Here is a 14,805-nt window from a genome sequence, read left to right as displayed (position 1 = left end):
TGCGCTTTGTGCACTGGCGACGCTTGGCTGCAACGGCGACGCTGCAGCGGCGGCGACGCTGCTGCGATGGGGTACTGGCAGCCCTTAGCTGCTGGACAGCACCTTGTGCAGTGGCAATGTCCACTGACTCATGGCACCAGCCTTGTGCCATGAGCGCTGTGGTCAGTTGCGCTTTGTGCGCCGGTGGCGCTGCAGGGGCGACGCTGCTGCAGCGGCGACGTTGCTGCGGTGCTGCGCCTGCACAGTACCTTTGTGCACAGTGGCAATGACTCCCGGCACTTGATGTCCTCAAATGTCCACAGAGAGTATACTGGTTGTGCTCAGGTTGTGCTACATCAACAGGGTGCAACTGAGGCTGCAACTAAGGGATGAAACAGCTTTGCAACTGCTGCCCAAGTTTTGTTGATGGGCTGCAACTGCATCCTGCCACCTTGGACACCTCGACACCTTAGACGCAAAACCCCTTGACAACACTCGACACCTGCTCGACACCCTCGACACCCTCGACACCCTCGACACCCTCGACACCCTCGACACCCCTCGACACCCCTCGACACGGTCAAGCATGGTTTCAGCCTCGACAGGCCTCAACAGGCCTCGACAGGCCTCGACAGGCCTCGACAGGCCTCGACAGGCCTCGACAGGCCTCGACACCTCTATCCCTCGACAGCAGCTCGACAGCAGCTCGACACCCTCGACACCGGGCCTCGACACCTCGACACCAGGGCTCAGGAGCACGACGGCATCTCCTCCTCCGAGCGCACTGAGACGTAGCGGTAACGGGCTTGTCCGCCGACACCTGTTGCGGGGAGCCGTTGCCACACACACGCGGTCGTCGGCCTCTGCGAGACGTCAATGGGCGGGCTCATGAAGATGCTGCCATCCCTCGTTTTTGTTTTCTTTCTTTCGGACTAGACACCAACGCCGTTGGGCAACGCGGTATGCGTATGGGTGGACGCGAGACAGAAGATGACGACACGCACGAGCGACACACAGACACACAAACTCACAAGACGATCAGCCAGCTGGCCTGCCACCACAATTCTTCCCCTACCCTGCTCGGACTGGAACCTGGGTGCGGCTGATCGCGCTCAACGACCGCCCGGCTTGCAGTCGCGGTCCACCTAGCCGGCTTAACCTACACGCGCTTGCCGGCCCACCTCATGTTATCATGCTCGTGCACGCTCGTCCTCGGTTTCCAAGCGCCGGCAAAGACGATGACGTTCGACGCGCCGGCTCCCGCGCTATTTGACCGTGCTCTCGTGCCTGGTCGCTCGATCCATGTTTGGCTTCCGCCCGGCTACCACCAGCAGCCTCGTCGGCGCTATCCGACCCTGTATGTGCATGATGGGCAGTGCTGTCTCTCCAACGATGAGGGCGGTAGCAGCGGCGGCGGCGGCGAAGGCAGCCGGTGGGACCTCAACTGCGCGCTCTCGCGCCTCGTCACCGCCGGCGAGATCTCGCCGGCGATCGTTGTGATGCTGGACTCGTGCGGAGGCGGCCATCTCCTTGACATGGACCTGCCGCTCGGGCCAGAGATGCCGCCCGTGCCGCTGCTCAGGCGGAGGTGGCTCGAGTACGGCGACAATCCGCTCGGCCGCAAGTACATCGGCTACGTCTGCGACGTCGTCAAGCCCGCCATCGACGCGAAATTCCGCACCCTGCCGTCGCCGGAGCACACGTCGGCGATGGGCAGCAGCATGGGCGGCCTCTGCGCCTTTCTGAGCGCGTGGCGCCGGCCCGATGTGTTCGCGCACGCAGCCTGCCTCTCGCCCGTCTTTCAGCTGCCGCTCATCACCGAGGTGGCGCTGCGGAGGCGACTGCGGCCGGACGCGCGCCTGTACATCGACAACGGCGGCGACACCGATTCACGCAAGGTGCCGCTCATCGAGCTGGCCGATGGGTTCGACCCGGTCTGGCAGCTCGGAGCCTGGTACCTCGACACCAGCCTGCAGCCGGGCGTCGACGGGATGTGCGCGGCTCTGCGCACGCAAGGCGTCCCGTTCAAGTACCATCGCGAGGCAGGCGGACGGCACAATGCCCGCGCGTGGGGCGGGCGCGTGGAGCGACCGCTGCGCACGCTGCTGCCGCCCGACTCGTAAGGCGACCGTGGGTGTGCGGCACCGCGGTCGGCGAGAGGAATCGCACGAACGGCTGGGTTTCCGGTGGGCACAGGGAGCACTTGGAGTGCAGTCATTCACCTCACACCCAGCTCCCTGGGAGCTATGAAGCGCACGCGAAGTTTGGAGCGCGGAGTGCGGATGGAACACTTGGAGCACCTTGGAGGAGCACTTGGAGCACTTGGAGTGCAGTCATCAACCTCACATCCAGGGCCGGGGAGCTGAGAAGCGCACCCAGCGAGCCGGATGATCGGCATCGGGCTACGGGCTAGAGAGCCCTGACCCCTAGCTAGGGGGGGTGCGCATTCGCAGGGCAAGGGCCTTAAAGTAAACACGGGTCTCCGAGGGTTAGCTCCGCGCTCCAGGTTTCCCCTAGCAGCAGAACGCCCCCTCTACTCGGAGCTAGAATACTCTCCGAGGGTTAGTTCCGTGTACCAGGTTTCCCCTTAACTGCAGAACGCCCCCTCTACTCGGAGCTAGTGATACGAGAATACGTACTGCCCCCACGCAGTACCAGTACTACTCGACGATAATACAAGAATACGCAGCTGCGAAGTACCTATAAAGAAACAGCGAGGTAAAGTTCGGCGGCTATGATAAACCGAAAGTTGTCGTAAAACGCGGGCGAAAGCAAAGCAGAGGGCGGGCGCTTTTTGCCGCAGCGATGCCCGCAGCCTGTCGAGCAGCTTCCGCGGCGCCCATGCGCCGCGGGGTTGACCGACAGCCGCGCCTCTCGCGCCTCCCGTGCCACGCACGGCGACGCGCACCCTGCGCGCCAGTCGGCGCATTGGCAGTACTGCACCAGCCAGCACGGCGTGGAGCAATGCATCCAGGGCATTGTGCTGGGCGCCAACCAGCATGCCTCAGGACAGAGCAAGGGAGCATGCTGCGCACCCTGGCGCAGCGCCAGCTCGCCTCCAAACAGGCACTCTCACCACTGCACAGCCGCCCACGAGCGCCCGCAGCTGCACTGCTCAACACTGAAGCTCAGGAGCCTCCCCTTGTTGTCGCAGCTTTGTGCAGTGCAGCGTGCGAGCAGCGCAGCGCCAGGCCGACCCCTGGCACGCCCGGGCGGCTGTGGGACGGAGGCCCGCCGAGCGAGTGCGAGCCGCATCGGCGGCCATGTCTCCTGCCGCCGCGAGTGAGCGGCGCAAAGAGGCAGCGTCGCGCATGCTTTTCCGTAACGGAGTGCAGTCGTTTTCATGGAGCGCTTGAGTTTTCTCGAAATTTCTATGTGGTCGATGTCCCGCCTCCGCGCCTACATCGCCCTCGGCTCCAACCTTGGCCGCCGCGCCGCCAACATCCGTGCGGCGGTCCGGCAGCTATCGCGCGAGTTTGAGCTCGAGGCCACCGCGTCGCTCTATGAGACGGCTCCAGCTTATGTCGACGACCAGCCTCCCTTCCTCAACACGGTCGCCGCGGTGCGCGCGAGCTGCTCGCCGCGCGAGCTGCTGGCAACGCTCAAGCGCATCGAGGTGGAGGTGGGGCGCCTTCCCTCAGCTCGCTGGGGCCCTCGCGCCATCGACCTCGACCTCGTCCTTTACGGCGACCTGCAGCACTCGGACGCGTCGAGCGGCGACGCGGCGCCGAGCCTTCCGCTCGAGCTCCCGCACCCGCGCATGGGAGAGCGGCGCTTTGTCCTCGAACCGCTCGCCGAGATCGACCCGGCAGCGCGCCACCCGCGATCCGGCGCCACCGCCGCCGCGATGCTCGCGGCGCTGCCGCCGGAGGACGCGGCGCCGCTGCAGCGGGTCTGCCCGCTCGGGTCGGACGACGACGAGGGGCTCGTGCGGTGGGGTCGGCGCACGCTGCTGATGGGCGTCCTCAACGTCACGCCCGACTCGTTCTCTGACGGAGGCCGCTTCGACTCTGCCGCCGCCGCCACAGCGCACGCCCTCGAGCTCGAGGCAGCGGGCGCAGACATAATCGACGTCGGCGCCGTGTCGACGCGGCCGGGCGCGGTGGCCGTCTCGCCGGAGGAGGAGCTGCGCCGCGCCGCGCCCGTGGTGCAAGCCCTCCACGCCTCGCCGCTCCGTGCCCCAATCTCTGTCGACACGAGCTGCGCCGCCGTCGCCGCCGAGCTGGCTGCGCTCGGCGCGCGCGTCGTCAACGACGTGAGCGGCGGGGCGATGGACCGCGAGATGCTGCCGACGGTCGCGCGGCTCGGCCTGCCCGCCGTGCTGATGCACATGCGTGGGGACCCCGCCACGATGGCCTCGCTCGCGCGGTACGACGACGTCGTGGCTGACGTGAGGAGCGAGCTTGCGGGCCGGCTCGCGGCGGCGCAGGCGGCGGGCGTGCCGAAGTGGGACCTGATAGGCGACCCGGGCATCGGGTTTGCGAAGACGGCGCCGCAGAGCCTCGCCCTCCTTCGCTCTCTCCACCGCTTTGGCCTCTCCTCCGCCTCTGCCGCCGCCGCCGCGTCGGACGCCCTCGACTACCCGCTCCTGGTCGGCGTCTCGCGAAAGTCGTTCCTCGGCGCGGCGGTCGGTGTGGAGCTGCCGCCGCAGGAGCGCGCGTGGGCGACCGCCGCCGCGTGCGCCGCGTCGGTGCCGCACGCCGACATCCTGCGCGTGCACGACGTATCGCAGATGCGCCATGTGGCGGCCGTCGCCGACGCGATCCACCGAGGTGGCGGCGCTCCGCCGGCTTCCACCGACAACCGGTGAGCCTTGGCGGTTTACCGCGTGGGGGGTGCACATGGTGAGTACGTTGAGACGCATGTGTTCGATGTGTTTTCTGAAAAGAGAACTGCGCGTTGGGCCACCCTGACCCTCCGCGCGCGCGCCTCTCTCCTGACACCTCCCACCTGCACCTCCCAGCGCGTCCCACGTGTCGGTGTCCAACTGACTAGGTCCACCAGCTCCCTGGGTGGCGCAGGTTGTGACATTTGGCGATTCCGCGACTTACTGGGCCCCTGAGCCGCTACCCGTGTGCGATTTTTTGTGGCCCGGACATGATACTGATAGTAAACGGGTCAGAACCGGCCAAACACAGGCTACAGCCCCACACACGCGCCCGCCATAGCTCCTGGAGAGCATGCGCGAGTGACGCGCTGCAAGCCGCGAGAGTGGCATCAGAGGCAGGAACGACGTGCTCTTGCTGCACCTCGCAGCTGCACCAAGTGTGCTCGCAGTGTATGCCACGGCCACTGCCTGCGGCATTGCTCTCGTGCAGCTAGGCGATGCAGGTCCATCAGCAGGGCTCATCCAATGCGAGCGCACATTGTGCGTAGCCGCGGGCAGGTGGCAGTGCACAGCCGCACACCGGCTGTGGCGGCTCGAATGCCCCCGGCAGTGCTGCTAGTCATCAACTTGCGTATTAGGGCCGCAGCAGACTGCTGCTGTGGCAGCAGCAGCAGCCTGCTGCTGCCTGATTCAGTCAAGCCAGCGGTGCAGCGAGGCGTGCAGAATTCGCGCGATTTGGTACCTCCTGAGGCTGAGCGCGTTCAGACTCGGTGACCGGAGTTGGATGGTCCGATGGAGCTCGCCGAGCTCCATCGGACCATCCATGGCCGGACGGCGGAGCGTGAGGTGGCGAGCGGAGAGATGTACCGCAAGACCAAAAAAACACGGATCTGACGATTGTCACAAAACGTCAGATCTGCGCCACCCAGGGCTGGACCTAGTCAACTCCCCTCCAGTCCCACCGCGGGCCGCCGCACCGCCACCGGCACGCGTTTTGTGTGTGTGGAAAAACGAAGAAGTCTTCATCACAGACCCGCGGCGGCGGGGTGCACACGTGAGACCAGCGTGAGACGGGCAGAGAGCAGAGAGTGGACTCGCGGCCCCCTTGCTGGCACACAGCGCACACACACGACACAGCGGCGACCCACACACGACACAGCGGCGACCCGCGGGGATGGCGGATGCGGGGGAGCGGATCGGCGCGAGAGTGTCCGGCCGGCGTTCAGCCGCCGAAAGCGTCCTCGCCAAACTTGAGGGCGCGCAGCCTCTCCACCAGCGGCACGAGCCGCGGGTGCTCGACGTAGCCGTGGCAGAGATAGCAGTGGACCGACAGGTCCGCGAGGCTGGCTGCGGTGGCGTGGCCGGTCGCCCCGTGGTGCGCCAGGCTATGCGCGTTGAGGTAGCGGCCGCAGTTGACCTCGCCACACTGGAGGCAGACCCACTGCTCTGGCGACTCGCACCCGTGCGAGCAGACCGGCTGCGCTCCCGCGGCCGGGGCGTGCGTGCCTGCGCACAACAGGGCGGTCGCGTGACGAGGCGGTGCCCCCCCCCCCCCCCACCCCCCCACCCGCCCCAAGAGCCGCTCGGCGCTTCGGGCGGGGCGCTGTGCCTGGCCGGAGGAGCGACGCGTCGATGAGGGGGAGGGAGGGGTCGTCGAGGTGCGGGCAGTGCTTGAACTCGACGGCGCCACCGTGGTCCTCCTCCCCCCGATCAATCAGCCACTGCACCGCCGCGTTCAGGTCCGACTTGTCGCCGATCGAGTCCACCGCCGTCGCCGCCTTCTCAAGCGAGAAGCCAAACGCCTCGACAAGCGTGCGGACCTAGAAGGTTCCTAGAGGGCTCCTAGAAGGTTCCCAGAAGGTTCCCACGCCTCGGCAAGCGCGCGGACAGTCTGCGAGGCGTCCGCGTCAAAGTGCGTCACGGCGTCGCCTTCGCCGCCCGGAGCGACCCGCTTGCCCTTGCCCTTGCCCTCGCCGCCAGGAGCGGAGCCAGCCGGAGGCGAGGCGAGCGGCGCCAGAGAGGAGGCGCCGCCCGAGGAGGAGGAGGAGGAGGAGCCGCCGCCGCCGCCGCCGCTGCCGCCGCCGCCGCCTGGTCCATCGCGCAGGTTGCCCCGCTCGTCCCGCACCTCGACCTCGCTGCCGTCCCAGAACTGGAGCACGTTGCGCACGCATGCGTCCACGTAGCGCTGGCTCGGCGGGCCGCGCCAGCTCGCGTCCACTTTGACGTACACCAGCGCGACTGCCGCCACCTCGGGCCCGCCCGCCTCGCGCTGGACGAGCACGACGACGTCCTGGCGGTGGTACACCGCGCCAGTGCGGCCGTATGGCGCGTCCGGGTTGGTCGCCTCGAAGGAGTCGAGCAGCTCAATCTCCGCCGAGTCGAGATCGACCACGCTTCCTCGAACCTCGTGGCCGGCGAGAGGCTGGACCGATGCAACCGCGCCGGCCCAGCGCTCGCTCCAGCCGCCGAAGACGCGCGATGCGTCCGGAAGACGGGCACGACACGACGTGAGGCCGCCGTTGCGGCAGCGGTCTCGCATCTGCTCGATGCCATTGCTGCCATAGCAAAAGACGGGGAAGCGCTCCCCAGAGGCAAGCGCCTCTGTCAGCCTCGAGTCGCACCAGCGGCCAGGCGTGAGCGCCATCAGCATCGACGGGGGGGTGGCGGCGCGTGGCACAGACGCTTCACGTCTTGAGGCTGCGGTCGGGCAGCGCCCAGTACGGAAAAGAATTTTACAGGGCTGCCGAGGTCACTTCTGCCCAAACTTAGCAACAACATGACTTGGAGGCAAATGATCGGAGTGGGAGTCAGAAATGTGGTCCTTGCGCGAGGGGAGCTCGATAGACTCGAGGGGCCAGGATACGCCGCGAGGAGGACGGAGTTGCGCCGAAAGGCGAAAGAAGCCGCGAGAACAAGGGACCGGCAGGCAGCGGCGTCACAGGACGAGGCAGAAGAGAACGACGCGACAGAGGAGGAAATGACAAGGGAGAGAACGACGAGAGTGGGACGACCGCGAGGTGGCATGAAGATTGCAGCGAGAAGCGGCGAGAGACTCGCCGCCGCCGCCGCCGTAGCCGCCACCGCCGCCGTCGCCCGCTGGCATCGCCGCGATGGGCTTCAACACTGCGGGGCTGCGGTCGCGGTTCCGTTGCGATTGCACGTACGCCGCGGTTGGACGGTCCACGGAGGGTGGCTGCTGCTGCCGGTCCGCCATGAGGCAGACCCAACGAGATCGCAGCTGTGATTGCAAAAAGAATTTTACAAACACCCCTCGCACAACACTGGGCAAAAAGAAAAAAACGACCCCGGCTCTCTACCTGCCGTACTGGGGCTCGCTGCCCGCTGAAGAGCAAGCTGCACCGCGCCACAGCTGGCTATGCGCGGGCCTGCTGCTCGCCGCCGTCCTCTTTGCCGTCGTCCGCTCGCAGCTCTTCTTCCACATCGCCGTGACCGCCTCCGACAAGCTGCACCGGTGCGCGCTACAACGCCTCCTTCGCGCGCCGATGGTCTTTTACGACTCGAACCCGAGCGGCCGGCTGCTCAACCGCTTCTCAAAGGACATCGAGTTTTGCGACTCGATGCTCCCGCAGACCTTCCACGACACGATGCAGTGCGTGCTGATGGTGACCGCGTCGGTCGGGCTCTGCATCGCCCTGGCGCCGTGGGCACTCATCGCGCTGCCGCCCCTCCTCTGCTACTTTCGCTGGCACCTCGAGGCCTAGATGCGGGGACACAGCCCCGTGTATAATGCGTATCGCACTCGAGAGGAGGCACGCACTCGGCTGCACTCGGCGGTGGTTGGTTGCACTCGGTTGCACTCGGCTGCAGGTTGCGGCGCTTCTACCTGTTGGGCGCGCGCGAGATAAGCGCCTCGACGCCGTCTCGCGCTCGCCCATGTTCGCCCTCCTCTCCGAGTGCCTCGGCGGCCTCGCCACCATCCGCGCCTTCCGCATCGAGCGTGACCTGAGCGTGACCTGCTTGCGCGCTTCCACACGCTCCACGATGCCAACTCGCGCGCATTCTTCCACTTTGTGGCGGGCGGCCGCTGGCTCGGCTTCCGCCTCGACATGATGAGCTTCGCGTTGCTGGCGACGTCCTGCTTCGCCGCGGTGCTCTCGAAGGCCTACGGCCTCGCGGGCTTGGTGGGCGCGGCGCTCTTGTACGTCATTCAGTTTCCCGTGCTCGCCAGGGACGAGCCAGTCCGCAGCCGGCGCGGACCGCTCCTGCGACGCGTGTCCTGCTGGCACGTTCGCCGATCAGCTCAACGCCACCGGCTGCACCGACTGCCCCGCGGGAAGCTTCTGCCCGAATGAAGGCACCGTCCAGCCCTTCGACTGCGCCGCAGGGCAGTACCAGAACCTCACCGGCCAGGCTGCGTGCACGCGGTGCCCTGCTGGCGAGTTCCAAGCGGAGCGCGGGCAGACGTCGTGCGACTTGTGTGCCGCGGGTGGACACTGCGACGACTCCGCGGATTGCGGCGGCGGCTTCACGCCGTGCCCTGCACTTCAAGAGCTTCAACTGTCGTCGCGAGTTGTACGCGGCGCTGGCCTCGAAGCGGCCCTTTATCGCCGTGCACGAGGCGGACGTGGCCAAGGGCGGCGCCTCGATAGAGGCGCTGAAGGCCGAGTGCCGCGAGAGCTGTGTCGAGGTCTCCCCACCTGCCTACCCCTCCTACAGCGGGCCGGACGAGGTGCTCGCGCGCGTATTTGACGAGGCGAAGCCGATCGTGTGGGTGCGAGTGCACGATTTCCAGGTGGAGTCGCTCAAGGAGATCGCGCTGCGCATGCTTCGCCAAGTCCCGTACTACGCGCTGCACACCAGTGAGCTCACGCCGGGCGTCGCGGTGCCGGGCGAAATAAAACCGCACGGCTTTATTGGTGTCGTCACCATCCTCGTGTGCCACGGAAACAAGGGCGCGCATGATGTGGCAAAGGAGGTGAAGGCGGCGGCGGAGGAGGGGCGTAGCTCATCTGCGGTTGCACCAGATGCGCCGGAAAGGGTAACGATTCGAGAGGCAGAGGAGGCGCTCGAAGCCAACGCGCCTCCGCTTCACAGCAACGTGGTGTTCCTCCTCTACCTCACCGAATGCACCTTTCTCGACGAGGGCGGTGCAGTCGCGCGCCTCGTGCAAAAGGCGATGGACCGTGGCATCTCCATCACACCAGTCGCCGAGCAGGAGCCTTGCCGTGGAGGATGCGCATTCCGGCAGTTTTTTCAACAGACGCCTCAGGTGCTGCAGCAGCCGCCGTACAAGCTCTTCGACACGCTGGCAGTGCCGCTATACCCTTCGGTGCAGCACCGCAAGGTGAGCTTACGGCATGTACTGCGAGGCATGGGCGCCCAGCCACAAGGCGGCACCCACGGAGGTGTTTTGGCTACAGCTGCGAAGGTGATTTGTTGCCACCTGTCGGGGTCCCCGTGGTGCTTGAGGCGGAATGGCGGCACCATGGACGTCAGCGTTGCCAACAATGAGGCGGCGCTAGAGGTGGAGGCGGGGGGAGACGGAGGCGAAGGTGAGGACGAATTGCAGGTTTAGGATTGCGAGGAAGGTGAGAGAGAGTACAAGGTGGAGAGAGAGAAAAGTACGTACCAGGTTGTGCGCCACACACAGAGGGAGGGTGCACGTCGTTACTGAACATCAGGACACGTAAGTACCGCGGCACGCCGGCACCACAGCTTCCAACGAGGCGAGAGGCGAGAGTAACTGGCACTCCGCGCTCAGGGTATGAACACCATATACACATATCGACATTCGCGCTCGGGCTATGCACATTACTACACAATGGACAAGCAGCATGCGCTGCGCAAATTAGTATACGGCGCCGTCCTCGTTTTCCGGCTCGACGTACAAAGCCACGAACCAGTGCGTGCCGCTGTCGAAGTCGGAGAGGGAGTGCTGCGACTCCGTGTTGACGACCATGATGCGGACCCTACCATGGTATTGCGCCTCGGCGAGCGTCCGCGCAAAGTGCGTCTTCCAGTAGTTGAGCGGACCCGTCCTGTCGCCAATCAGCTTGGACCGGCGTCGTACGAGATCAAGGCGAGCCTCCGCGGCTGCATCGTCCATCGACGTTTTCCTCGCGACGCGCTCCGACCTCAACCCCTCCCAGCCCCACGCGCGCCACCCCCTGTACGACTGGCTGCCCACCTTCTTCTGCTCGCAGCAGACCGGCGCGGGCAAGGCACCGGATGATCTAGCGACGCGGTTGCACCGAAGATGAGCCGGAAGAGCAGCCGAAGATGGGCCGGCGTACGTCCTTGCTTGTGCGGGATGCGCGGGACCTCCGGCGGAGAGATTAGGGGGGATGATGAACCGTGTGCCGAACCCGCCAAAGGTGACCGTGCGACGACGCAGATTTGCGGTGTCTCACGTCTCACGCGTCGTTCGTCGCTTGTTGTTGTTGTTTTATTTAGGATGTAGGTTGATATACGGGGGGAAACACTACCGCACCTACACCAGACGGACGTGCGGTTTTTCTTTTCGTGCGTACCTGTGTTAGTGCCAGTGCGAGCCAGTCCCGTGCCCAGTCCTGTGCCCAGTGTCGTGCGAGGGAGTTTTGTTGTAAAATTCTTTTCGTGTGAGAGAGCCGCTGTTTAAATTCTTTTCGCGTCCGACCCCCAATCGTCCGGAAGTCCAAATTGCAATATGCCATCCGATGGCCAGCCTCGCGCCTTCGTGCTCGCGGAATACCCTCAGCACGGATTGCGTCTGCTACGCTCGCCTGGCAAGCCCAAAAAGGGAAAGCCGGCGCACTACCAGCTCCCGGCGGCCGCGTCGATGCGACGGATGCCTCGCCTGCTGCCGCAGCGGCGAGGGAGCTGCTCGAGGAGACCGGGCTTCGGGTCCTGCCGGCGCGGCTCGTGCGGATACGGGTGGATGGAGTCGTCCAACGCAGCTACTTCCACCTCCAGCTCGCCGACGCCGATGCGGCGTCGGTGCTGGGAGGGGACACCGCCCCGCTGTCCGGCGAGGGTGGCGTCTTGCACTTTCGCACGAGCACGACGCCTACTACTTTGAGCCGCACCTCGACGAGGCGGCCAATGCGGTCGCGCTCCACAGCGGCGGCAAGAACAGCCTCGCCGTCCAAGTGCTCTGGCAGAGCCGGGGACGGCCGGGAGGGGCCGTGAAGTCTCCGCCGTTCCCAGACCTGATCAAGAAGTTTTGCTGCATTCCTGAGTGAGGACCGCCTCGCCGCCTTGTACACTTGCGTCTTAGTTTTCTCTCCTTCGCGGTGCTTCTCTCGCGTGAGAGCTCTCTGTCTCTCTCCGCCCTCTGATATCGTGTTCGGAAGCGTCGGTGTTGCGCGTGTTTGAGTTCGGCCCACCACACTCCACACCGTACGGTGCCTACGGTCTACGTCGCGAGAGATGGTTGCCGTTTCTCGCTCCAGTGTGGTCTATTTTCACATGCATGAGGTACAAAATAATATAGTAAAGTACACGGCGGCGTCGGCGCGCGGCCCCGGCCGACGCGGCCCAGCGTTCCGGTGTGCACATACGCCCGCTGACGCGCGGGGCGTGTCCACATGCGCGCGGGGTGTGCCCGTATGCGCGCGTCTACACGTACGACGTAGTCGAGATCGAGAAGGTGCTCGAGCGCTCACCCTCACGTCATCTCGGTGCCCGACGACGCATTGCGCGCGCGCACAAGAGCGACCACCTGATCCAGGCCGGTGAGGCACTGCCTGAGGCGGCCCCCGCCCAGCTGCGCTTGCAACGGCTTCTCGGACGGCGCCACTGCCCCCGCCTTGCCGCTGGGAGCCTCCCCCTCCTCGCGCGAGGGTGCCTGGCTGAACCGCGGAGGACCCACCGTGGAGGAGCGCACCGTCGAGGCCCTGAGGGTGCTCGACGACGCGGCGGCCGACGAATCCGCCTTGCCGCTGACCTCCTCGACGGTGGGGCCGAGGATGGTGTTGGCTCTGACCGACGAGAGGCGGTAGTGGAGCGCGCCGAGCACGTCGATGCCGCGGGAGCCCCGCTCGCTCTGCTGGTGGAACGTGAGGATCGCCATCTGCGGCGGCTCGAAGTCGCAGACCGACTCGATCTGCCGCTCCGTGGCGAGGACGGCGCGTGAGTAGCGGAGGCGGTGCAGGATCGGCCGCGCGGTGAGCATGAGGACGAGCTGGCCGAAGGGCGCCATCAGGGCGAGGGTCGCCTGCGCGAGGGACTGCAGCAGCCCTCCCCGCGCGGCCAGCTCCCTGCCGCATACCACCACCCCGGGGTAGAGCTGCTCGACGTATGGCCGGCTCGCGAGGACGCCCTGGATCGTGGCGCGGGGCAGGCCGGCGGCGAAGCAGAAGGCGGCCTCGAGCGCGACGTGCCGCAGGCCCGGCCAGGCGCCACGCTGCGGGAAAGCGCTCTGCCGCGAGCGCGCCGTGGCGGAGCAGACGCAGAGGCAGGCGACGAACCGGCAGGCCAGCCCGCAGGCGAGGGCGGGAAGCAGCTGCGGCAGCAGGCGCACCTTGGCGGGCACGTCGTCGATCGAGACTCCGATCGCGGCGAAGAGGAAGAGGGCGCCGAAGACCCACAGCCCCGACCAGAGCGCCTCCGCCTCGCGCGCCAGCGCGGGCGAGAAGTGGGCGCCGAAGAAGCCGGTGCAGAGCAGGGCGAGCTCCTGCAGCAGCATCCCGCCGCAGTGCCGAGCACGGGGGGCGTCTACCGAGCACGAGGGGTCGGACATGCTCCACTCGTCGGGGACGAGCAGGTCGAGCACGTTCGGCACGAGCGGCTCCCCGTCCGAAAACTCGCCCGACAGGCCGTACGAGAAGAGCGAGGCGCCGAGCAGCACGAGCAGCATCTCCACTCCGCCGCCCACAAACACCCTTCGGCCCGCGAGGACGGGCCGGTCGGAGAGCGCGCAGAAGCGAGCCACGCCCCAGCCGACAACGGCGCCGAGGGCGACCGAAGCGGCGAGCCGGACCACGAGCCCGGAGAGGAGCCGGAACCACATCGGAGAGGGCAAGCCGGAGCCGAGCGTGGCGAGGAAGGCGTACAGGAAGAGCGCGAGCGTGCCCTCGAGCGGAGCGACGCACGCGATCAGCCGCGGCAGAGGGCCGAGGTCCTCGCCTACGGAAAGGCTCGAGAAGGCTCCGAGGAGGCTCCGTGACAGGCCTTGAGGGCCGAGAGCCCTCGCCGCGCAGCTCGTGCATCAGCGGCAGGACGAGCCCCTCTCCGAGCGGCGCGAGCATCACGCCGGCGAGCAGGCCCTGCGGCACCGTCGCGCCCCACGCAAAGTGGACCCACAGGCCGATGCCAGTCAGGTCCGCGAGCAGCGGGAGCGTCGCCAGGAGGACAGCGCTCGTGTTCAGGTCGGCCATGTTTGTCTCGCAGCCGGCGCGGCAGAGGAGGAGGATGAAGGCGACCTCCTGAAGACGCGATGGCGGCGGAGGTGAGAAGATGGCGGCAGCGGCAGTGGCCGTAAGGGTTAGGCGCTCGTTAGGCGCTCGCCTGGATGGACGGTAGCACGACATGTATCGCCGGCCCAGCGAAAGGGGAGAGGAGGCAGCCCGCGAGCATCACACCGACAGCACCCGGCAGCCGCAACGCGCCAAACACCCGAAACACCGTGTAGCCGAGGAGGAGGATGCAGGAGAGGCCGAGGAAGAAGCTGTCAGGCACGGCGCCTGTCTCGGGAAGCGCGGCCTCGACAGCCGTCGCAAACGCACTCATCAGCCAGCTAGGCGTGAGACACCCGCAGCACTGCCGCCGACTCAGCAAAAGCTTAGGCTAACACTGCCCGGCCTGCCGCCAACACAGCAAGCGGAGACCAAGCGGTGGATCATCCAAAACAGGCGGGTTGTTGTTTTTCTTGCGGGTTTTTACTTTGCCTTGCTCTGCGACGAGCCCTTTGCTCGCTCGCGCAAGCGGATGGCGGCGCGACGCACTTTCCTAGGGCCAAGCTGAGCGTGCAGCCGCGGTGCGGCGACGCACTGCTCTGGTGGAACACGCGCTGCGACGGCCGCGTCGACCCAAGCAGCGCGCACGCAGGCGAGGTCGGT

The 14,805-nt window shown here is 66.5% G+C and overlaps 5 protein-coding genes across 5 annotated transcripts; 3 read left to right on the top strand and 2 right to left on the bottom strand.

Moving 5' to 3' along the window:
• Positions 1-1,163: 1,163 nt before the first annotated feature.
• Positions 1,164-2,102, top strand: EMIHUDRAFT_104985 (hypothetical protein; the record flags this gene model as incomplete). The annotated part of the gene is made up of 1 exon (XM_005763273.1): positions 1,164-2,102. One exon carries the CDS (start codon positions 1,164-1,166, stop codon positions 2,100-2,102), a length of 939 nt encoding a protein of 312 aa, XP_005763330.1.
• A 1,259-nt stretch (positions 2,103-3,361) lies between these two features.
• Positions 3,362-4,789, top strand: EMIHUDRAFT_215177 (putative folic acid synthesis protein; the record flags this gene model as incomplete). The annotated part of the gene is made up of 1 exon (XM_005763272.1): positions 3,362-4,789. The coding sequence occupies one exon, from the start codon at positions 3,362-3,364 to the stop codon at positions 4,787-4,789; it is 1,428 nt and encodes a 475-aa protein (XP_005763329.1).
• A 1,240-nt stretch (positions 4,790-6,029) lies between these two features.
• Positions 6,030-7,457, bottom strand: EMIHUDRAFT_215176 (hypothetical protein; the record flags this gene model as incomplete). Its single annotated transcript, XM_005763271.1, has 4 exons — positions 6,030-6,313; positions 6,498-6,609; positions 6,696-6,776; positions 6,933-7,457. 4 exons carry the CDS (start codon positions 7,455-7,457, stop codon positions 6,030-6,032), a joined length of 1,002 nt encoding a protein of 333 aa, XP_005763328.1.
• Positions 7,458-7,917: 460 nt separating this feature from the next.
• On the top strand, positions 7,918-8,529 carry EMIHUDRAFT_215175 (hypothetical protein; the record flags this gene model as incomplete). Its single annotated transcript, XM_005763270.1, has 1 exon — positions 7,918-8,529. The coding sequence occupies one exon, from the start codon at positions 7,918-7,920 to the stop codon at positions 8,527-8,529; it is 612 nt and encodes a 203-aa protein (XP_005763327.1).
• Positions 8,530-13,821: 5,292 nt separating this feature from the next.
• On the bottom strand, positions 13,822-14,581 carry EMIHUDRAFT_358003 (hypothetical protein; the record flags this gene model as incomplete). Its single annotated transcript, XM_005763269.1, has 2 exons — positions 14,255-14,581; positions 13,822-14,172 (listed from the first exon to the last, which is right to left on the bottom strand). Coding segments are annotated over exons 1-2 (521 nt in total), but the record flags the coding sequence as incomplete, so codon positions are not given.
• Positions 14,582-14,805: the final 224 nt, after the last annotated feature.

The sequence above is a fragment of the Emiliania huxleyi genome, assembly GCF_000372725.1.
Source record: "Emiliania huxleyi CCMP1516 unplaced genomic scaffold EMIHUscaffold_64, whole genome shotgun sequence".
Taxonomy (NCBI): domain Eukaryota; phylum Haptophyta; order Isochrysidales; family Noelaerhabdaceae; genus Emiliania; species Emiliania huxleyi.
This window is presented reverse-complemented; position numbering and strand designations above follow the sequence as displayed.